At 38.5% G+C, this 24,727-nt stretch overlaps 1 protein-coding gene across 4 annotated transcripts in view; it reads left to right on the top strand.

Moving 5' to 3' along the window:
• dnah5 (dynein, axonemal, heavy chain 5) overlaps window positions 1-24,727 on the top strand; it is a 136,043-nt gene that overhangs the window by 45,167 nt on the left and 66,149 nt on the right. For all 4 annotated transcript variants that reach the window (XM_047360743.1, XM_047360741.1, XM_047360742.1 and 1 more), the window contains 18 exons: window positions 3,638-3,708; window positions 8,520-8,627; window positions 9,286-9,473; window positions 11,848-12,042; window positions 12,317-12,451; window positions 12,664-12,771; window positions 13,302-13,455; window positions 14,318-14,464; window positions 14,775-15,016; window positions 16,386-16,562; window positions 17,488-17,692; window positions 17,932-18,074; window positions 19,560-19,694; window positions 19,836-19,958; window positions 20,061-20,274; window positions 23,010-23,233; window positions 23,876-24,074; window positions 24,180-24,352. In XM_047360743.1, the coding sequence (XP_047216699.1) occupies window positions 3,638-3,708; window positions 8,520-8,627; window positions 9,286-9,473; window positions 11,848-12,042; window positions 12,317-12,451; window positions 12,664-12,771; window positions 13,302-13,455; window positions 14,318-14,464; window positions 14,775-15,016; window positions 16,386-16,562; window positions 17,488-17,692; window positions 17,932-18,074; window positions 19,560-19,694; window positions 19,836-19,958; window positions 20,061-20,274; window positions 23,010-23,233; window positions 23,876-24,074; window positions 24,180-24,352 (2,941 nt within the window). The remainder of the gene's footprint in view (window positions 1-3,637; window positions 3,709-8,519; window positions 8,628-9,285; window positions 9,474-11,847; window positions 12,043-12,316; window positions 12,452-12,663; window positions 12,772-13,301; window positions 13,456-14,317; window positions 14,465-14,774; window positions 15,017-16,385; window positions 16,563-17,487; window positions 17,693-17,931; window positions 18,075-19,559; window positions 19,695-19,835; window positions 19,959-20,060; window positions 20,275-23,009; window positions 23,234-23,875; window positions 24,075-24,179; window positions 24,353-24,727) is intronic.

Raw genomic sequence — 24,727 nt, 5'->3', positions numbered from 1 at the left:
TCACTACTTTAGTGAAAAAACCCACAAGATCAGAGGGGCAGTCAAATCATCCACATCAACTCCAGTACCCAAGTTGTCTCCAACTAGAACTGGTTTTGACAAAATTGTCCAATTTCACCAAATAAACTACAAAAACCTAGAAGAAATCATACAACTAAGCTCTTCTTCCTGCTTTCTCTATGTTTTACCCACCGCTTTGTCAGGATTTACCAGTTTTGGCTTTGTTTTGGGTTTTGTTGGGAAGTATTTTTTTCTTATGTTGTGATTCTTAAGTTGGTTATAGCTTCTGTCATTTATTCTTTCTGCCTTCTTCTTATTCTTTAGGTCCACCCATTCACTGCTTCTTCATGTCCTTCTGTTTTTCTGTGTTCTAACTTTCCTTCACTCGTGTCCCTTAGTAGTTCCTTCCCTTGTCCTTAGATCCCCTTCAGTTATTGTTTACTCTGAGGTTTGTTTCCTTTAAATTAATTGCATTTGATTATTTGTTCCGGCTAGGTTAAGTTTCCAGTTATTGTTTTTGTTTAGGTTATCTATTATCTTAGGTCTTCGCATTCTCTGCTTTCCACTGCTAGTTCTGTATTTATTTTCTCTTTTTACCCTGTCTCCCACTTCCTGGTTTCTAGTTTGTTTACGTTTTCAGTCTAGTTTAGTTCCTCGTGTCCCTGCATTCCCTCTGCTCTGTTGTCATAGTCACCACTCATTCCCTCAGTCTCTACAGCCGGTTCTCGCACCTGTTTCCACTATTCCTCTGATCACCTTAGCCTTCCTTCATTGGTCCATTCTCCTCCTCTCCCTGCTATTATATCTGGTTGTGCTCATCATTCCCCGTTTGTTTCTTGTGTAATGTCCCGTCTCTCCTCGAGCTCCTTGTGTTTTCCTGCATTTGTGCTACGGAGTATTTCCTTCTAGTGAGCCTGTAAGTGCTGATTTCAAGCCTTATTAAAACTGATCTACTTTGCAACATGCCGAGCCCTAGTCCCTGTTTGCATTTTGGTCTGAAACAACCTCAGACTGTGACAGAAGGAACCAACCAAACTCAGGAACAAGCAGACAGGGCGCCCAACCTACTAAGGTGGACACAGCAGCAAGAGGAAAGACTGAGGGAGATGTATGGCAGGGAGGTTGAGATCCTGCCTTCTCCCCTGCTGCTACAAGAGATGGAGGAGGTGTTTGAAGGTTCAAGATTGGTGCGAGCTCCCCCAGGGTTTGAACCAGGCCAGAACCTCACCACTGCCACTCCACCTGCTCCAGCTCCGTCGCAGCTTCGCCCCTCTTTGGGACCCGACCTCGCCTTCCTGTAACTCCAGGCGAGAGAGGGGGGCGTGGTCCGGGTCTCCAGAGCAGCCAGAGGTTAATGCACCTGCTATCCGTCCTCCAGGCAAGCATTCTACTCTACTGCATGGGTACTGTCTAGGCTGGCTGCAGCTCAAGCTGCCTACTTTAACTCCTTCTGCCTGGATGCAGCCTTACATCAAACCCCCAGGACAGTGCATCTGTGCTTCAAGTGCTCCAAGAGGAGTTTTCTGGTGACCGTGACAAGCTTTCCTTAAGAAAGCTTTGCCTTTCATAACATCTGATTTAACACAAATAATAAACATGTCCCTTTTGTCAGGTGTTTTCCCCCAGGTCCTAAAAACAGCAATGATCAAACCTCTATTGAAAAAGAGCAACTTGAACAAGTTGCTACTACAGAACTACAGGCCTATATCAAACCTCCCCTTCATCAGTAAGATAATTGAAAAAGCTGTTTCAGCAGTTAAACAACTTCCTAACGGCAAACCACTTTGATGTCTTCCAGTCATGCTTCCGTGCTCACCACAGTACAGAGACTGCTCTTGTCAAGGTGTTCAATGACATCCATATAAATGCAGACTGTGGAAGAACCGCAGTGCTGGTATTATTGGACCTTAGTACAGCATTCAACACTGTTGATCACTCCATTTTAAAACTGAGTCGGCCTTTCTGGTACAGCACTCAATTTGTTTAAATCCTACTTTAAGGACAGGGACCTTTTTGTGTCAGTAGGTAACTTTACATCAGAGACCACAAAAATAATTTGTGGCATTCCCCAAGGGTCCATCTTAGGGCCCCTTCTATTCAATATCTACATGCTCCCCCTAACTCAGAATTTAATAAACAACAACGTAAGTTATCATAACTATGCAGACGACACACAGCTATACGTTACAATGTCACCAGGGGACTATGAACTCATTCAAGCGCTGGGTAAATGCTTAGAAGAAATCAATGCATGGATGGGCCAAAGTTTTCTTCTGCTGAATTAAAGCGAAACTGAAGAAATAATCTTTGGACAAAAGGAAGAGCGTTTAAAAGTTAGCACACAGCATCAGTTAGTACAGCTAGAAACTACCAATCAGGCTTGAAACCTGGGTGTAGTGATGGACTCAGACCTGAACCTTCAGAGGCACATATGGTAGTAACAAGGTCGGCCATCTATCACCTAAAGAACATCTCCAGGATTAAAGTATTAATGTCTCAGCAGGACCTTGAAAAACTAATTCATGCGTTCATCTTTAGTAGAATTGATTATTGCAACGGTGTCTTCACAGGTCTGCCTAAAAAGTCAATCAGACAGCTGCAGTTGATCCAGAACGCTGCTGCCTGCGTCCTCACTAGAACTAAGAAAGTGGAGCACATCAACCTGGTTCTAAAGTCCCTACACTGGCTCCCTGTAGCTCAGAGAATAGACTTTAAAATAATTATGTTAGTCTATAAATCACTGAATGGCTTAGCACCAAAATACATGACAGACTTGTTGTCTGTGTGTCAACCACCCAGACCTCTCAGGTCTTCTGGCTCATATCTACTCTGCATACCCAGAACCAGAACCAAACATGGAGAAGCAGCTTTTAGTTCTCATGCTCCACTAATCTGGAAAACACTCCCAGAAAACTGTAAAATCGCCGAAACTCTAAGAGGCTTCAAATCAAGTTTAAAAACGTATTTGTTTAGAGTGGCGTTTGAACGTGTTATCTAAACATTAAGTTTTCAGTGCAATTTTCCTTTCATTTTCTTATCCATCAGTCTATTCTTTATTTTTTAATCACTTCTGTTGTTTGTTTTCTGTATCATTGTAATGTTTTTCCTTATCTACAGCGCCTTGAGTGCCTTGTTGCCGAAAAGCGCTATATAAATAAACTTGACTTGTCTTGACTTATGGCTGAAGGCACCAAAGCAGCTCGGGCTCTTTTCTTTCCTCTCTTTGCCTAGGACAATTTCATATTAATTTCCCTCACTTAGTGTTCCTCTTTGTGACTGTCGCTGTTTATAACATCTCCCTGTTCCTAATTCTCTCTCCAACTCCTTCGGATTTTATAGAGGTGAATTTGTAGTTGGGAAACATAATTAAATGAGCATAAGGAGATAATACAAATGCAATTTTATAAAGATATTTGTAGATATTGTCAGTAGTCCATCATAATTGTCTTTTGAAATATAATTACATCTCCTACCAGTGCCTGACACCCAGCCTCCCTGTGGAAAATAGTTATTTGAAGGATTTTAAACTGAAGAGAACATAAAATAAAATTGTTTAAAGTAGGCACAATCGTTGAGCCCAAACGTTTTACTGGCTAAATTAAAATCTCTATGCTTGTGTTTGCCTATATTTGTGCAGATGTTACATCACTTTAGCTCAGGCTCTTGGTATGAGCATGGGCGGAGCTCCTGCTGGGCCTGCAGGCACAGGTAAGAATGAAACATTTGTTTTTACATTTTTTATTTTATTTAAATTGAAACAGCAGAGTTACAGACATGGTAGTATAGTGGACCCAACGACGTAGCTTGCAAAATGTATTATGAGACAGCAGTGTGAGACTGAACTAGCTGAAACTTGATTAGTAAATTTGTTAGTTTAATAAATACCCCTTAAGGGGGTTAGGGTTAGGGTAAATACCCCTTAAGGGTATTTATTAAAATAGTATGAAAGTTAAAAAAGTGACCCATTGTTTGAAAAAGATATCTTACATGTAGTGTGTGTCAGAAACAAACTTCTGGCATCATAAAGATACAGTGCCTTTCAAAAGTAGAAATACTCCTGGACTTGTATGTTCATTTTGTCATGTTTTAACCCCAAACGTCGTTATGTTTTATTAGGATTAGTTGTAAAGTTAAAAGAAGATCTATATAGTGTTGTGTGCATTGGAATTCTGTATTTTTACTCTAAAACCCTAAATAAAATTCTGTGAAAACAATAGTATTCAGAAGTTACCTGTTTAGAAAACAGACTCTATCTGTGTAGTTAAGTTTCATTATAACTACAGCTGTTCAATAAAGAGCTCAGAAGTTAGTTGGAGAACAAAAGGCAACAAACCAAGGAACCCAGTAGACAGGCCAGCAACAAGGTTGTGGAAAGTGTATCACAGGGTTAGTTTTATTAGGTTATAAAACAATATCCCAAATGATTTAAACATCACTAGGAACACTGATCAATTCAACGTTGGTAAAGAATAGAGCACAACTGCAAATCCCTCTAAATTGACAGGTAGAGTAAGGAAAGCATTATTTAGAAAATCAGCAAATCAGCTAATTTTGACTCTGGAAAAGCTGCAGAGATGAGTAGCTCAGGTAAGGGAATCGGTTGATAACACAAATATTAGTAGTGCACTCCAGAAATCTGGCTTTTCTGGAACAGAGACAAAAAAAAAGTAAATATTGAAAGACAGAATTGTGCCACTCATGGTGTCATTCAGGGTGGCAGCAGTTGCTCTGTTGTTTTCGTTCTGATATCTTATTTTAAAAAACTTAAATTACTCCATTTGTGGATGAAGATTGCTTTTTCGAATGTTACGTATCATAACATTTGTTATGATGCGTAACCATATCCGCACAGCGTTGTTTATTTATTTATTCTTTTACTGAGAGCCACTGATTAACATCTCAAAATAATTGTCTCAAATAATATCTCAAATAATATCTCAAATACAACTACAGGACATGTTACTGTGAAGTGTCGTCTCTGCAGTCCAGATATTGAACAGTTAGCAGTAAGTTTTCATCCATAATATTTACCCAGAGAGATCACCAGTGTTATTTTGGCAACAGCTTACATTCCACCTAGCTGTTACCGGCACGGCGTGTGATGCCATCAGCTCAGTTGTTGCTAAGCTACAGACACAACTCCACAATTTGTTTGTGGTAATATCTGGTGATTTTAACTATGGCCCTGTCCCAATACCCGCACTTCCACCCTTGTGTCCCTGAATTGCGCGTTCCCGTTGATGGGTTCGAGTGCATAGTGTGTCCCAATTCTCCAGAGTGGTCCTTAGCCCCGCCCCCTTTGTGCCCTTAATCCGCCCTTCAGCGAAGCCCGCATCTAAGCGGCCTTCGCCGAAGTATATTACCCACAATTCACTGCTGCAGATGACGTTCTGAGCAAAAACCAATCACAACCGTCAACATAATCAGCCATCAAATCCGAATAATAAGAACTGCGTAAACTTTAGACAGCAAGCCGACAAATATATATTTTTACTGGTTTTCCAGGTTCAACATTGTAAGATACCACTGGGTTCAGAGTGAGTCTGGGCAGTCAGTGGGCCATAACATTGAAGTTACCTTTCAAACAAACACTGGCGCGGTGAGAGTCTGGTGTATAAACCTCCTTCGCTTCCTGCACTTTCTTCTCCTCAAAACAATTGCTTGTTGCAGTTTTAAATATTTCTTTTAGCAGCAAGACTGTGAAAACAGCGCTGGGTCCCGCCCTTTTTGATGTTGCAGTTACGGTGCAGAGGTGCAAGTCGATGACGTAACCCCTACTGTCCCAATTCTCCAAATTTGCACGCTTGTAACCTGCGCACTTCAACCCTTACATGCACTTGTACAAAGTACACACTTCATAGAGGGGCGTAGGGTGTAGTGTGGGTATTGGGACAGGGCCCATGCTTCACTCTCTACTACACATCCAAATTTTCAACTACTTGTCTGCTGCTCTACCAGAGGACACAAAACATTGGATTTGTTTTATGCAAATATCAATGACTCATACATCTCTAAAACAAGACCTCCTCAAGGCAAATCAGATCACAATCTTGTTTTTCTCTGCTTGAAATATAGGCCCCTTATTCAGAGGCAACCTGTAATAAAATGAACTGTTGAGGAAGCTTAGGTCCTTCAGTGTTTGCAGTAAGATGCTGCATATCTTGTATAAGTCTATTGTGGAGAGTGCGATCTCTTCTGCCATCATCTGCTGGGGTAGCAGCATCAGAGCCAGGGACTTGAAAAAGCTCAACAAGCTAATAAAGAAGGCTGGTTCTGTTCTGGGGACTTCTCTGGAACCTCTGGCGATCATTGTGGAAAGAAGGATTCTTCATAAAATGAGGAACATTGTGGAGAACCCTGAACATCCTCTTCATGAGACTGTTGTACAACAACAGAGTGTTTTCAATCAGAGGCTTCTTCAGATCTGTTGTAAGACAGACCGCTACAGGAGATCCTTCCTGCCCACAACACCTCTCTGAAAAAACCTTCATAACATGACCTACAACAACATTTAATTTCCCTTTGGTGTTAATAAATATTTTTGACTTGAATTGAATTGAATAAACTAATGTGTGGATAACACTATCCCCACCAGAATAGTGAGAAGTTTCTCCAATAACAAACCCTGGATCACCAGCAACCTGAAGGACCTGCTTATCAACAAAAAAGAAAAAGAGGCTTCAGAGGGGAACACAGTGAATTATTGAGGACTAAATAGAAGCAACTTCAAGTCAAGATAAGATACAGTAAGGAGGTGTACAGGATGAAGCTGGAGAGCAAGCTCCAGAAAAAAAAAAAAAAAAACAACAGAAAAACTGAATAGAGCTAATGAACTAAACACATTCTTCAATAGGGTCAAATCAGGAAGAAGCTCAGTATCTTTCTCTCCTGCCCACGGTCAAACAGACATCTGATCCTCCTTTGACCCAAAGCTTTCCTGTCACACCTCAAATGTTTTATCTTCTACATCGGCCATGGACCCTTCTGCTTCTACATGTTTGCCTTCAACCAAATCAGAAGATGTCGATGCCCCCTTTTGCCTCCCCTTCCACCAGTGTGTCTCTAGAAGTCAGGTGAAGAGGCAGCTTGAGTGACTGAACCGGAATAAGGCTGCAGGTCCAGATAGTGTCAGCTCCAGAGTCCTGAAGGCTTGTACAGAGCAGCTCTGTGGGATTCTGCAGCACCACGCCCAGGAGAAGGTTCCAGTGTTGTGGAAGACCTCCTGCCTTGTTCCGGTACCAAAGAAAACTGCAGGTTTTCTTTGGTACCGGAACAAGGCAGGAGGACTGATGTCTACAGTCATCAGTCCTCAGTGACTACAAACCTGTTGCTCCAAAATCCTACATCATAACGGTCCTAGAGAAACTCCTGTTGGTTCACCTGAGAAAGCAAACAAGCAACTTTCAGTACCCCTTCAGTTTGCTTATCGCTGTGGACTTGGAGTTGAAGATGCAATCATACACCTGCTTCAACTGTCATCTGGACAAAGCCAGCAACACGTTGAGGATCTTGTTCTTTGATTTCTCCAGTGCATTTAACACAATTCAGTCTGAGTTGCTCTATCAGAAACTCCAGAAGATCATCTATAAGTCTGATGTGGAGAGTGTGATCTCTTCTGCCATCATCTGTTGGGATACCAGCATCAGAACCAGGGACTTAAAAAAGCTCAACAAGCTAATAGAGAAGACTGGATCGGTTCTTCACTTAATGAAGTATTCTTCATTAAATGAAGAACATTATAAAGACGCCTGAGCATCATCCTCATGAGACTACAACAACAGAGTGTCTTTAGTCAGAAGCTTCTTCAGATTTGCTGCTACAGGAGATCCTTCCTGCCCACAGCCATCAGTATCTGCAACGACGCTTTGAAGAAACCTGCATAATATGAGTTACAACAACATTTAATTTCCCTTTGGGAATCATTAAGTATTTTGAATTGAATTGAAAACCATAAGCAGTCCTGTTTACAGCGTTAGCACAAGCGATGCAGTGGACACGGTAAGCTGGATGTAGCCAAATACAGGGCTATATTTGAAGAAAACCTGCAAAAATCTTGAGACTGGGGTGAAGGTTTATCTTTCTTCTGGCAAGACAGAAATCCAGCACTACAATTTAATGGTTCAGATCAAAACACAGTCATGCAGCATTATGACCCAGTCACACACCATACCTAAATCCAGTCGAGTATCTGTGTTAAGACTTGAAAACTTGTTCAGCAACGTTTAGCAATGCTCTGTGGGACCTATTTCGCAAAGAGAATGGGGAAAATATTTCAGTCTCTACATGTCTGAAACTATAGACACTGTAGATATTCCCCAAAGGACTAGCAGTTGTATTTGCAGCAGCAGGTGGTTCTGCGACATATACACATCAAACCTTTAATATAAATTATTTGTAAAAAATTTGAAACTAATGTATCATTTATCTTTCACTTTGTGAAAGACAAAGCAACCTCTAGTTGTAGAGGGTATTTCTAGAATTTCATTTTTGAAAGTAAGTTATTTACTTTTCATCATTAGGTAAGACTGAGACCATAAAGGACATGGGTCGCTGTCTGGGCAAATACGTTGTGGTTTTCAACTGTTCTGACCAGATGGATTTCAGAGGCCTGGGAAGAATATACAAAGGTAAATCTCATGAAGCTGAGTAATGCATGTCATAGACCCTGTTTACCTGACAATGTTTTCTGGTGAAAATGGGAAAGTTTAGTTGCTTTTATACTGTTCGTTTACACAACTGTACTTTTTTTCTCTGAAAATGGTTGAATTTTAAAATGGGTTCCAGAGTGTAATGGTTTGAAAACATCCTGGTCTCCAGGAAAAAATGAAATCTTTCTTACCGCGAAGCCTCGGCTCATGCAACGTATGACTAAAATCAGAGGAAATTAATACACATGCGCACAACATAATGGCTGCAAACTAGTTTAAAACCAACAGAAGACAAAGATATCGACAATAACAATAGGGGATTGCAGAAGACTTACTTGTGCTGCTGACCCCTTTCAATCTAATAATGGTTCTCCAACAAAATGTTTATCCCCCATTTTATAAGCAGTATGTTTCTGCATATGGTTGAGTTTCAAAGAACATACAACCTACTATTGGCGTGGCAGGGAATTTATGTTGTAATGTAGATGTGTTAACAGAAACTGAAAAAAAAATCCCATTTTCAATGGATCATTGTTGTGTAAACAGGGCCATGGTCTGCAAAAGCGGTCTTCAGATTCTTTTTTTTTTGTACAAATGACTTTAAGAATATAATGGCTAAGCTCTCTGTTATTTCTAGGTCTGGCACAATCTGGTTCTTGGGGATGTTTCGATGAATTTAACCGCATTGACCTCCCTGTTCTGTCAGTGGCAGCTCAGCAGATTGCAATAGTTCTTACATGCAAAAAAGAACGCCGTAAAAACTTTGTTTTCACCGATGGAGACAGTGTTGACATGAATCCTGAGTTTGGCATCTTCCTTACCATGGTCAGTAAAGCTGTCATACTTTATTTGATAAAGCAGCGATGCTCTGTAACTTAGCTCAACCAGGCCTTATCTGGCAAACCAGCTGGCAAAATCAACAAGTAAATTTCGTAGAGAGCTCTGTGTTGCTTATTCTCAGTTGTCTGCTACCCTAACTTGTTCATCCTTTGATCTGTGTCTGATTTTATCAATCTCCAGTTTGGTTTTGGTCCAGCTCTGTTTTGCAGTCCTCACAGATTTTTTCTGCTGTGTTCCTTGCCTAGGGCAAACTGTTTCTTTGTGGGAGAACAAAGAGGTACCAGAAAGTAATAACACTGTGACTTGCAACTATAACTTCTGATGATTAAAATTACCCGAGAGTAGTCTTTACTTTTTGAGTGGGAATAGGGGATGTGAGGTTTGTGCATGTTTTAGAATTCCTTGAGGAACTTATGTGATTAGTTGATTGCCTCTTCTTAACTACAGTAGGAGTAGAAGACATATTAATAGATTTAGTTGTGTACTCTGAAACTTTTCATCATTCTTGCTGCTTTATCTTTCAATTTTGAAAAATACAGACTAAACACCATTCTCTCAAACCATAACCTTAATGTGACCCTCAATTATTTCATGAGGATGTAAATAATCTAGGCACTTTTTCAAGGAGCAGTAGAACTAAAGCTAGAAACATTCCTCTTTGGTTGTGAATGTGCAGAGATCTTAGCCCTGGTACAATTTGGCAGAAACCATTTGTGCCGGAGCTGACGTAGTTTGCATGCATAAAAAGATAGTACTTTGTAAACCTCTCTTTGTCATCTTTGGATACACCTCTCAGCTTCTGGTCAAGTTCTCTGACAACAGTCTCTCATACACATAATTTAAACCAGCTTGCAAATAAAGGACACATTTAATCAATACTATATTAGCATATGATATGGATAATTGTGTTGAGTCCAAGTCTTAAACCTCTAATATTAAATCTTAAATAAGTCATTTGACCAAGATGTAATTTAATCAGTGTAATAATAATTTTGAGATTTTTAAATTTCTCTGTAAGGTATTTTTGTTTGCAAGAACAATTAGCAAGAGGAAAATCAGTTTTAATGTGGATTTTTAGAGTAAATACTAACCGAAACAAACAGAACATCAGTGAATTTAGAAAGGTAATGAGCAAACTGTTGTATAATAAAAACATTACTGAATTTCTATACAGAACAAAACTTCTGTCCATGGTAACCCACTGCAACAGTACAAACCTGCTTTTGACCTCACAGGAACTGACCTTTTCCTGTGAGAAATAAATGGAGCATATTAGGCTTACTCTCATTGCTCTAGGAAAATGAGAAACGGGAAATGGTAGTCCATCTAACTCACCTTCAGGCCGGTTTGCCAAAAACATCTAAATATAAACCTGTATGTGTATGGGTCTACATTATTGCTCATATAGATGCAACAATCAAAGACAGGCTATGTCTAAAAGATGCTCTAAGATGTGTCTATCGGGCATAAAAAAGCTAAATGAAGTGAACTTTAATGTTCTACCAGTTTTAACTTTATCCTCGATTGCGTTAGGTCTATGACCAAGACACGTCTGTATGCTGTTTGAGTCCTCCACATTTATTGGCAATTTAGCTAAATATGTGCAAAAAGCTTTAAAATAACTTTTTTTTTTTTTTTTTGCAGATGCACAACCTCACCCTGAACAAAATACCAAAAACCTTTCGAGTACATTTATTTCATCACCATGTTATAATTATTTTAAATCATATTAGCAAACAACTATTATAAGGTAATGCAACTGAAATATTCTGTAATTTATACTTTACATTTTTAGGTTAATTGTTGTGTTGAGGAGCCTCTGATTCGCAATCTATAAAAACATCATTCCTCAGTCCCATTCCTCTTAGCAGATCTTAAAAACAGGAAAGAGAAGAGTATATGTCATTTAGGTAAGACAGACGAGTATCTTTATTAGTCACAAAATCATTAGAAGAAAACTGTTCCTTGGTTAAATTTGTCAGGGTATAAATTAAAAGTGTAAAAAAGCTGCAACAGTGACAAACTTGTCATCATGCACAATAAAGGAAGTAAGTTCTTGTCAAAGAACCTCAGTGACATTTTTTATTGTGAGGTCATGCTACAGTTATAAAAGATGAAATTATTTTAAGACTTTTTATATGTCTTTACCAAGAGTGCTAATAATTGTGTAGGGTTGTGCATCAATGGCACATTTCAATATGCAAGTAATATATTCTCTTTTATTTTGTTGCCTGTACTGTTATTTTTCAGTAATCTATCTAAGATCAGAGATCTAAATATTTTATTATATGCCAAAAAATGTAGCATTTTTCATTGATTTTATTTGGTTTACAACTTCTTTTTTTGCCAATATGATTAGAACCCAGGGTATGCAGGTCGCCAGGAGCTTCCAGAAAACCTGAAGATCAACTTCCGATCTGTTGCCATGATGGTTCCTGACCGCCAGATCATTATTCGTGTAAAACTGGCCAGTTGTGGATTTATAGACAACATGGAGTTAGCTCGCAAATTCTTCACACTTTACAAGTTATGTGAGGAGCAGCTCTCAAAACAGGTAAAAAGTTGTAAAAACCATGCCTGAAATTAAAAAGTCTTAATATAAACACATGCCCTATATGTCAATGCAATATTACAATGACAATGAAGAGTGAGAAGAGTTATTTTTGGTTAATTTATACATTGTTGTCATTTAAATGTCTTCCAAGAAGTGTAAAACACCTTGACTGACAATAGAAACTGATCAAAACTTTGGAGACACTATTATTCATGATCATATATGTCATCTAGATTGTATCACACAGCTTTGCTTTTTTTTTGTCTCTGCTCAGGTTCACTATGACTTTGGCCTACGCAACATACTGTCAGTCCTGCGCACACTGGGAGCAGCCAAGCGGGCTAACCCGACTGACACAGAGTCCACCATTGTCATGAGGGTTCTGAGAGACATGAACCTATCTAAACTGGTCAGTCTGGGAAGAACACAAGAAAGCTTTTAGTAGCTGAAATTAGTTTTCAGTTTATTTTTTATTCAAAGAACATTTAAGAAAGAAATTTAAGAATACAATTTTATTCAAGAGCAAAGCATAAACATAAAGAAATTAGACTTAAGACAAACAATTATCAACTGTTGTTTTGTATTTTGCCGATGTGTGTGTACATGTGTTTGTTTTATAAGATTGATGAAGATGAGCCCCTATTCCTGAGCTTGATTGAAGACCTCTTCCCTGGCATCAAGCTTGATAAAGTGGGCTACCCTGACCTAGAAGCTGCCATTGACAAACAGGTAGGACAGCCAAGCAACAGGTTTTTCTCTGCGGAATGAAAAATAAATTTTTTGGAGAAAATAATTAAAATAGGGATTAAAGGAATAATAGAAGGGTGAAAAAGGACAGTAAAAAAGTAAACATAAGGTAAAAGTAAGGGAAATAAAGAGTCTGAGTAACAATAGCCAAAATTCTAAAGGATTGTAAAACTGCTGTCGTTCTCATGTCATTCTTAAGGGCCTCAACACACTACAACACCTAAAGGAATACTAATGTACCCTTTAGGAAAACCAAGTGCAGTGGAAACATTAAGAGATACCATAAAATGTTAGGTCTGAAAGAAATGTCCCCTTTTTATGTATGTATTTTATGGACTGCAGTATTTGTTCCTGCAATAATGCAAACTTCTCTGTGCATCCACAATTTTAGTACAATAGACACGGATAATGCTATCATCCAGTACAAATCATTTTACTTTGTGTACATGCAATATACGTCTAGGAATTTTAATTTAGCTTGAAACAAATACAGTTTACTTTTGCCCCTGCAGGTTAAAGATGCAGGTCTGATCAGCCATCCTCCCTGGAAGCTAAAGGTTATTCAGCTGTTTGAGACTCAGAGGGTTCGACATGGTATGATGGCCCTTGGGCCAAGTGGAGCTGGAAAAACCACATGTATACATACACTGATGAAAGCTATGACAGGTGCGACCTACTACACTGATGGCCTGACAAGATATTTGACCAGTTCTTTGAATGTTTTGACTTCTTTATACAGTTTTTCTAACATAATTTTCTATTATCCTTTGAAGAAATCACAATTACATCATAATCAAAAATAAATCCTATATTTAAGGACAAACATAGACTTTCCTGAAACGTCGTAAAAATTAAAGAGGACAAGTTCAAAGACGTCATGTAATGCACAATAAAGAAAAAAAAAAAACGTCATAAAATCATGGGGAACTTGTTTTGGAGGAATAACAAGTGTGTGTCACTCCTGCAGAGCAGAGCAAAATACACAATACTTTACTTGTATATCAGAGAGTTACTCTGACTGAAGATGCTTTGCATGTTCTTTTCAATATGTGTTTTACACATAAGGATGATTCTTGGCATATTGCCTCCTACCTCCATACCCCCATTAATTAATTTTTACAGTACATAACCACCCAACACTGTTTACGTTGCATTATATGAAATATTTAGATGCAACTATGGCTTTTACAGTTTTTGCATAAACTACTGTGATGTTTTTGACAATGGGGCTGATTTAAGATGGTAGACATCTGCTTCAGTCTTGGCCCCTCATTAGCTTCAGCCTCTGGGAACAATTTATCTAGAGTTATTCATTAACTTCTCTTAACCTTTTAACATAACCTTTGTTCAAAATGTTCTAACTATCCATTTAACATAGGGTAAGTATCAAATGCCATGTTGCTGTGCTGCATTGCTTAAATTGTAAAGAGACCCACATGTGAGCAAAAATACTTTAGTTTAGCATATAAGAAACAGTAAGTGCTTTATAATTGCAGAAAAGCAGTTAGTTAACATATTTTTTGTGCAGAGTGTGGTCAACCCCACAGAGAGATGCGTATGAACCCCAAAGCCATCACTGCACCTCAGATGTTTGGTAGACTGGATGTGGCCACAAATGACTGGACGGATGGCATCTTTTCTACGCTTTGGAGGAAAACGTTGAGAGCAAAAAAAGGTCCAAAATGTTTCTAATGCAAAACAACTCCTCTTATATTTGGATATTATTAAAATTCATAAATAGTTGAACAACCCAGTTCAGAGTTGCCAGTTTTACAAGCCTTTAATACTGTCTCAAACTGTCCAAAAAAACTAATTACCCAGAATAAGTTGAATTAAGATGCAGGGCTGAACTTACTTGGGCAGTACCCCGGGGCCCAGAAGTCTTTTGGGGCCCACGTATATTTAGTTTTGTTTAAATTAATATATGTTTACAAACATGAAATTCATGTAATTGTTATTCACACGAGTACACATTTCTCTTATAGGAGAGCACATTTGGATAGTCCTGGATGGACCTGTTGATGCTATTTGGATTGAAAACTTAAACTCAGTTTTGGACGACAACAAAACTCTGACATTGGCAAATGGAGACCGTATACCAATGGCACCCAACTGCAAAGTGGTTTTTGAGCCACATAACATTGACAATGCTTCTCCTGCCACAGTGTCACGTAATGGCATGGTGTTCATGAGCTCCTCTGTTCTAAGCTGGAGACCAATACTGGAGGTAAATTATTTATCTTCAACTTTATTTCCCAAAAGAACATACACCTTACTGGTCACTTTATTAGGTACACCTGTTCAATTGTTTGCTAAAACAAATAGCCAATGACATGGATGCAACTCAGCGCATTTAGGTACCTAGACTTGATCAATATGACTTGCCGAATTTCTAACGTAGCCTTTGAATGGGGATTTAAGGGACTTTGTACATGGTTGATGGTGCCAGACAGGTTGACCGTAGGATTTCAGTAGTTGCTGATCTACTGGGATTTTCATGCACAACCACCTCTTGGGTTTACAGAGAATTGTGCAAAAAGAGTAAATGCCCAGTGAGCAGCAGTTGTGTGGACAAAAATGTTTTGGTGATGTTGACGGTCAGAAGAGAAGAGGCACACAGGTTTAAGATGGTGTAAAGGTAATAGTAGCTCAAATAACTACTTGTTACAACAAAAGTGTGAAGAAAAACATATCTGAAATTATAACATTTTGAAGCTTGAAGCAGATGAACTGCTAGGACCATGCCAGGTGCTGCTCCAGTCAGCCAAGAACACGAAACTGGGACTGTAATTCAGAAAGGCTCAGCAAAATTGGACAATGACAGATTGGAAAATAATGTTTTCTGGTTCAGCAAGTCTCAATTTCAGCAGCAACAAATTTGCTATATGAAACATGAAATAATGGCTGCTGGTGGTGGTGTGGCGCGGGTTATTTTCTTGGTACACCTTGGGGTCCTTTGAAACAAAATGAGCATTCTTTAAATACCACAACCTTCCTGAAAATTACACCAAGCTACAAACTGCTTTTCTTAAACATGACAATAAGATCACTGTTCTCCAATGGCCTCCACAGACACCAGATCTCAACCCAATAGAGCACCTATAGGATGCGATAGAACATGAGTTTCACACAATGAATGTGCAGCCAACATATTTGAGGTAACTTCATGGTGCTATCATGAACCAGAATTTCTCAGGAATTATTCCGATACCTTGTTGAATCTATACTTCAAAGAATTAACACAGTACTCAAGGCAGAAGGGGGTCCAACCATGCACTGCCAGGGTGTACCTAAAAAAGTGACGAGTGAGTGTAGAAAGTGTGGCGCCTGGATTATTTTACAGTGAGTCAAAACCCAGATTACAGCTGGAGTTTTACAATTTTGGCACAGTCTTACATCTATAACTCTATGAATATCAGTCAGACATATTATATTTTTGGCCTTTCCTCCTAGATAAAAACAGATATGTTTATAACAACAGACAGCAGTTTTATAAACAGCCAAGCACACCTATTTATCTAAAGTATATATACATACAGACACTTTTAAACTAATGATTTTTACTCCTACAATGGCAATGTGTTTACTCCTACCAGGGTTGGCTGAAGAAACGCTCTCTGCAGGAGGCAAGGGTACTGAGAGAGTTGTTCTCTTCCTCCTTCTCTGAGCTGTACCGCTTCAGTTTGCACTCATTAGAGTTCAAGATGGACATGTTGGAGGCCTTTGTCATCATGCAATGCATAAACATGCTGCAAGGACTTATTGCTCCAAAGGTAGTATTATACATTATACCATAATATTAATACACACATTTTTTCTCTTGTGGTAAAGTTTAACAAGATCTAACCACAGTTAGATGTATTTTATAAATGTTTTAACTTGTAGTAAAGATAACTGTCTTTGAGCAATCTGAGGCAAAAAAAAAAAAAAGAAAAATCAGCTTTTTTTAGGAAACAAAAAACGAACCCGAAGTGGGACCTAACGTCTTGAAGACCTGAAAGTAAAGATTATGCTAAACCTCAGATCTGAGAATCTATGATGAAATACCTGCTGCAGTCGAAATACTCAAAAGCACAACATCTCCATCACTGAATGTTCTGATATGATGAAACTAAATTGAAACCTTTTTAACACAAACCTAAAAGGAAATGTGAAAAAAACTATACTTTATTAACTTACAATGCTGCTTCAGATCCAATAATTAATATAAATGGGACAATATTTGTAGAAACTAATACAGAAATCTATGCTTTTGCTATGTTGCTTTCCAGGTGGTTCATCAACCAGATGGCTTTAGCTTTTTCTGTTTTTTTTTTTTCCTGTCTTTGTTTTGGACTCCTTGGCACGATAAAACACAGCCCTTATGACCAGCTCATCATCACAGTTTAGCTTTTTACAGGAAATGAAGCCAGCAAACCTATTTTCAGTATTTCAGTTTTTTATTAATTTTAATTAGGCACTTAAGGCACTTCATTATACATAAAGGTCATCGTTTAGGGCTATATAAAATAGCACTGATAAGTAAAACGAATTAATTGATTCCATGCCAAAATAAGCTTAAAACATATAAAAACATTTACCTTGCTTTATTTGTTTTTCTAATTATTGATTTACCTGTTTTTTTAATTTTACAATGTTGGCATTTTTGAAGTGAAAGTCCATTATGCACCATTATTTAGTTTCATTTTCACTGTTCAGGAGCAGAATGGCGAGTTATCCAGGGAGCACTTGGAGCGACTTTATGTCTTTGCCCTCATATGGAGCACTGGAGCTTTACTTGAGCTGGAAGACCGAAGGACGATGGAGGCTTGGCTCAGAGGAAATGACAGTATCTGTTTAAATTTGCCAGACATTCCTTCACATAGTGATAACACCATGTTTGACTACTATGTCACAACAGAAGGTAATTGTTTATGTATGAACATTTATTGTGATCAAATGTAAAAAATTCACAAACTGTTCTTTAAAAAGCTAGACCATGTGGTTTATGTTTGTGTTTTTTTTGCTTTATTTTTACAAAAGTTTTCCCAAATGGTAAAATTACATATTTAAGAGATTTCTTTTAAATAACCCTCATCGTTGATTCTTATTTTTACATGACATTTCTGTCTTTTTAAAGTATGAAACTGTATGTCCTTCCAGGTCACTGGGTCCATTGGAACACCAGGGTTGAGGAATACTTTTATTCATCTGAAGTCACCCCAGAATATAGCTCTATTCTGGTCCCTAATGTTGACAATGTTAGAACTGACTTCCTGATTCAAACAATTGCAAAGCAGGGCAAGGTAATGCAAAAAACAAAATAAAATAAAATAAATCAAGCAGTAAATACCTGTGTGCAAGACTAATCTAAAATATCAGATGCATCATATCTGTCTGTAGACTGCTAAAAGCAGTGTGATCCCTAAAAATCAAATAGCTAATATAATTTATACATTTATACAGTTGGGGGAAACGCACTGTTAAGAACATCACAATCATTGGTAACCCCAACAATCTCTGTATAAACACTGGTTGTTTGGAAATTATGCCAGAAAAAGCCACTCTGCTCTACCTTTACAAACAGTATGTGGAGTTTGGTTTGCTCTAGTTGGACTTTAACTGGAATCATGTGCTTTGGTCAAATGAGACAAAGATTGCAGTTTTCAGCAACAACCACTCCTGGATGGTTTGGTATGAGCCAAAGGATAAATATTTGAAAAGAAAAAACAATGTCCACTGTTGGGTGTTGCAGACGTTCTGTGATGGTGTGGGCCTGTTTGTATTTTGAAAGGCCTGGTAACCCTGTTGAAGGGCATAACTGAACAATTTGAAATCCCAGGACATTTCAGATAAAAACCTGGTGGCCACTGCCATTGGAATGAAAGTGAGTGGTGACCAAAAGTGTTCAAAAACATATGGCCAAATCTACAAAGAAATGGTTCTCCATAAACAAAATATATATTTTTCTCTGGCCACCGAAACATGTGGGTTGGCTGAGTAGAAGAGGGCATAAAAGAGGACCCAAGAGTCTGGATGATCTAGAGAGATTGTACAAAAAGGAATGGTCAAAGATTCCTCTCTGTACAATCTCTAATCCAGTGAAGTTAGGACATTGAGCAAAATGTAAATAAAACCTAAATGCAATTGAATGCACTACAAATACAAAATATTTATTGTTCAAACTGAAAAACTTTATTGTTCTTTGCAAATATTCACACATTTTAAATGTAATGCTTTCAACACGTTGAACAGGATTTACAAATGATTGTATGTTATTTTTATTTAGGTTTTACACAAAGTCCCAACTTCATTGGATTAGTATGATCCAACCTTGTCAGATGTTGTAGAAGAGAACTAATTGCTGGCATGTTGCCAAAAGAGGTTTAGAAAAAGTAGAGGTTCCAACAATTGTATCAATGGACATTTTATTAATAACAATTATTTCCGAATCTGGACTTTTATTTTTCTTCCCCCTAGGTGTGTTTGTAAAAAGCTCAAGATTAGATTCCTTTTTCTCTTTAATTTATGAACATAGGTCAACCTCATTTTAATATCAAATTTCTACAATATATGCATGTTTTTTTCAGCTGTTTCAGAACATTGAGCTTATGCTAATGTCCTCAGGAAAGGATAAAAGCAAACCATTAAAAGTAAACCATTAAAATGTTAAATAAATCAAACCTATGAATAGCAAGTATCTTTCATACAGTAGGAGGCACAATAGTCACATTGAGATGTTTCCCTCAAGTGTACTTGAAACAAAGTTTAAATCCAAATATTCTTTAAAGGCTGTTTTGCTGATTGGAGAGCAAGGAACAGCCAAGACTGTGATGATCAAAGGCTACATGTCAAAGTATGACCCTGAGAGCCACATTGGCAAATGTCTCAACTTCTCTTCTGCTACTACACCTCTCATGTTCCAGGTAAAAAGTAACTTCATTTTTATTTGCTAAATTTTTTAATAAATTGTGCATATGTGTCACAGTATGTGTTTCTATTCCTAGGCATAGCAACTGTCTTCTTCTTTAGTAGTATGCTTTAGTAACCCTAGCTTATTTTTTCAGAGAACAGTTGAGAGCTATGTGGATAAGAGGATGGGGACGACTTACGGCCCTCCTACTGGGAAGAAAATGTCTATTTTTATAGATGATATTAACATGCCTGTCATCAACGAATGGGGAGACCAGGTTAGGGATCAGTCTTGAGATGCTTCATTCCAAAGATTGTTTTATTTGCATGATGATAAAGCTTTTTAGTTGTAATTATATGCGATTTGCTTTTTATCCAAGGTGACCAATGAGATTGTCAGGCAGCTGATGGAGCAGAATGGCTTCTTCAACCTGGAGAAGCCAGGAGAGTTCACCAATATGGTTGATGTTCAGTTTCTGGCAGCCATGATTCATCCAGGGGGAGGGCGCAATGACATTCCGCAAAGGCTGAAAAGGCAGTTCTCCGTCTTTAACTGCACCCTTCCCTCTAATGCCTCCATAGATAAGATATTTGGTGGGTATATCAGTGTGAGAAGCATCATGTATATCCACATGTTGTTAGTTTATGTTTAAATAGGTGGCAATTCTTGAACATATTTCACAAAGCTACAGAGAACAGGGTGCCCTACATTCAGTGACCCCAATAAAAACTGTTATGTCTTTATGACATATGGACAGTAAATTTAAACATTTTTATTTTTTACATTTTAAAATGTTTTTGCTATATTTAAATTTTGGTAAGTAATAAATTAGGACACTTTAATATTTATGCACTACTTTAAATGGTTGGAATTACACACAGACATATCACATTAGGTGCACAGGATTTAAACATTGTCACTCAGTATTTTAAAGGAGACCTTCATTGATTAATACACAGAGATTCAGTTTGAAGTTGTCTGTTTGAAGTCACTTTTTCACATACACATTAAAAAGGAAAGGATTGCTATCGAAGAACTGAATATTTAAAAGGGTATTGGAATTTTTCCACATGATTGTTTATAAAATAAATTAATTAACTTGAAATTCATTTGAACTCATGGAGTTCTGACGAAAATTCAACTTGGAAGACTCACTTCTACAGGTCCTTCTCAAAATATTTGCATATTGTGATAAAGTTCATTATTTTCCATAATGTCATGGTGAAAATTTTACATTCATATTTTTTAGATTCATTGCACACTAACTGAAATATTTCAGGTCTTTTATTGTCTTAATACGGATGATTTTGGCATACAGCTCATGAAAACCCAAAATTCCTATCTCACAAAATTAGCATATAATTAAAAGGGTCTCTAAACGAGCTATGAACCTAATCATCTGAATCAACGAGTTAACTCTAAACACCTGCAAAAGATTCCTGAGGCCTTTAAAACTCCCAGCCTGGTTCATCACTCAAAACCCCAATCATGGGTAAGACTGCCGACCTGACTGCTGTCCAGAAGGCCACTATTGACACCCTCAAGCAAGAGGGTAAGACACAGAAAGAAATTTCTGAACGAATAGGCTGTTCCCAGAGTGCTGTATCAAGGCACCTCAGTGGGAAGTCTGTGGGAAGAAAAAAGTGTGGCAGAAAACGCTGCACAACGAGAAGAGGTGACCGGACCCTGAGGAAGATTGTGGAGAAGGGCCGATTCCAGACCTTGGGGGACCTGCGGAAGCAGTGGACTGAATCTGGAGTAGAAACATCCAAAGCCACCGTGCACAGACGTGTGCAGGAAATGGGCTACAGGTGCCGCATTCCCCAGGTCAAGCCACTTTTGAACCAGAAACAGCGGCAGAAGCGCCTGACCTGGGCTACAGAGAAGCAGCACTGGACTGTTGCTCAGTGGTCCAAAGTACTTTTTTCGGATGAAAGCTAATTCTGCATGTCATTCGGAAATCAAGGTGCCAGAGTCTGGAGGAAGACTGGGGAGAAGGAAATGCCAAAATGCCAGAAGTCCAGTGTCAAGTACCCACAGTCAGTGATGGTCTGGGGTGCCGTGTCAGCTGCTGGTGTTGGTCCACTGTGTTTTATCAAGGGCAGGGTCAATGCAGCTAGCTATCAGGAGATTTTGGAGCACTTCATGCTTCCATTTGCTGAAAAGCTTTATGGAGATGAAGATTTCATTTTTCAGCACGACCTGGCACCTGCTCACAGTGCCAAAACCACTGGTAAATGGTTTACTGACCATGGTATCACTGTGCTCAATTGGCCTGCCAACTCTCCTGACCTGAACCCCATAGAGCATCTGTGGGATATTGTGAAGAGAACGTTGAGAGACTCAAGACCCAACACTCTGGATGAGCTAAAGGCCGCTATCGAAGCATCCTGGGCCTCCATAAGACCTCAGCAGTGCCACAGGCTGATTGCCTCCATGCCACGCCGCATTGAAGCAGTCATTTCTGCAAAAGGATTCCCGACCAAGTATTGAGTGCATAACTGTACATGATTACTTGAAGGTTGACGTTTTTTGTATTAAAAACACTTTTCTTTTATTGGTCGGATGAAATATGCTAATATTGTGAGATAGGAATTTTGGGTTTTCATGAGCTGTATGCCAAAATCATCCATATTAAAACAATAAAAGACCTGAAATATTTCAGTTAGTGTGCAATGAATCTAAAATATATGAATGTTAAATTTTCATCATGACATTATGGAAAATAATGAACTTTATCACAATATGCTAATATTTTGAGAAGGACCTGTACTACCAGCTCCGTCTAACTACTCTACCATGTTCTCCACTCCAACTAATCAGCTCCTGATCCACATTCCTCTTTAGCCAATCATCCCTCAAGGATTCACTTTAAAAGACCATCATATGCAGATTCTCCTGCCCTTCAGCTGAGCTTCAACCCTCCTCCACCTCATCTCCACCATCAGGCTTCAAGCTCCTTCCGACTCCCTTATCTACTCAGGCCTCCACTCCACGACCAGTATCAGGATACCGGGGGGGAAGACTTCTCTAATTTTAACCCTAAGATGTTTATTCAAGCTCATGTCATTATCAGCATCCACGGCTTCCACCGGGGTCCGAGCGCCAAAAGAAAACAAACATCAGCTAATAAACGCCTCTGATTGCCATCTCTGTGTTTCTCTCATTTGTGAGTCTTTCCAGGTTGAATTTCACAGTTCCTATTTTTTCAGTGATAAACTGATAAATAACCAGAGTTGTGTTCTGACACATTCTACATCTTTTACCTGTCATAGAAATCTGTAATAATAATAATAATAATAATACAATCGATGCCCCCAAATTACAGGAGTGATTGGTGAGGGCTACTTTTGCACCCAGCGTGGTTTCAGCACCGAGGTTCAGAGCACTGTACATCACCTAGTGTCTCTAACCCGTCGTCTCTGGCAGATGACAAAGCTCAAGATGCTTCCAACTCCTGCAAAGTTTCACTACATTTTCAACCTGAGAGACCTCTCAAGGATATGGCAAGGGATGCTAACAACTACTGCTGAGGTAGTCAGCTCTGTCCAGGTGAGGCAGTTTTTATACTGTGTCTTTCTATCTGTTCTTTTTGATAACTTGGTTTTTAAATCAAGTTTAGATGTTAAAATATAATTTATTTTACCTATGCTCATGTATACAAGTTTTATTTATTCAAAACTGTTTGCAAAAAATAAATATTTAAATCCCATCAAAAGTCATAGTGCAGCGGTTTTACTACATAATACATTATTTCATGAAATATTGACAACATTGGAGAGAAATTTGAGTGTCTGTTGGTAGAGATGGATTAAATAAAATAAAACAAAATCTCCATTTAAAATTCAGTTCTTGCTGAGGTGGCCCACTCCACATTACTATGTGGCCTTACTGAATAATTGAATACATTCAAATTTATACTCTTGCTCACACTGTCCTACATTCTGCTATGACTCCCAGCCAAACCCAGATTGCTCGAGGGTGAAACTCATAACATTCTGCCGACAAAACAAGCCAACCAGAAAATGGGGGTTGGCACTTGTCTCCAAACTGATAGAATAACTTATTATGGACCAAAACAATTCTTTCCTATCAATGGCATCTGTCAGTTTGCCTTTGCTCTTGTTTTATTGTTTGTAGATGATTTGAGTTTTCTTTGCTAACCTTCCGTCTTCACTGACAACAATTTCTCAGGTGTTGCTGGCACTGTGGAAGCATGAGTGCAAACGTGTGATAGCTGACAGATTCACGATGCCTGATGATATAGAATGGTTTGACCAAACACTCGCAAAGCTGATGGGAGATGAGCTCAGGGAGGACATCAGGAATATGGTGGATTTTGGAGAAGACAGATACTTTGTTGACTTCTTAAGAGATGCCCCGGAAGCTACAGGTACTCCTGAAGCAGGAAAACATGCTAGTGGAAACCATTTTTATTAATGGTTTGATTCCCTCTTTGACATTTAATTGTTGTATTATGAAACTACTTTTCTCACAGGGGAGGAACCAGAAGATTCAGACTTTGATTTGCCCAAGGTGTATGAGCCTATTGAGTCATTTGAGAGTTTAAAGGAGAGACTGAATATGTTCCTGTGTCATTACAATGAGAGCATTAGGGGTACTGGCATGGACATGGTCTTCTTTCAGGATGCGATGATGCATCTGATCAAGGTATTATAGATATTTTATTTTGTACTATGTGGTGAAAATAGTCTGAATAAAAGACAAATATCATAAAATGTATTTTAAACTTGGAAAATTAAAGCCTAAATTAAAAATATTGAGAGTTGACTAGAACACAGATCTTTGAGATTGTATTTACAAATAAGTTGATCATGTCCACAAGGTAGGAAAAAATGTCTGCAGAAGTAGTGTCCAGTCCCAATTCTCCAGGACTGGTGTCCTCCATGCTTTTAAGCAAAAGGCTCAATTATGTTCTAAAAATATCATCAAGTCCCTTTAATTTAAATCTGGTGTGTTAAACAAGAGAAAAATTCTAAAACATGCATGACACCGGCCCTAGAAGACTGGAATTGAACAAACATA

The sequence above is a fragment of the Girardinichthys multiradiatus genome, chromosome 3, assembly GCF_021462225.1.
Source record: "Girardinichthys multiradiatus isolate DD_20200921_A chromosome 3, DD_fGirMul_XY1, whole genome shotgun sequence".
Classification (NCBI taxonomy): domain Eukaryota; kingdom Metazoa; phylum Chordata; class Actinopteri; order Cyprinodontiformes; family Goodeidae; genus Girardinichthys; species Girardinichthys multiradiatus.
Note: the sequence above shows the minus strand (reverse complement) of the source record. Positions and strands in the feature narration are given on the sequence as shown.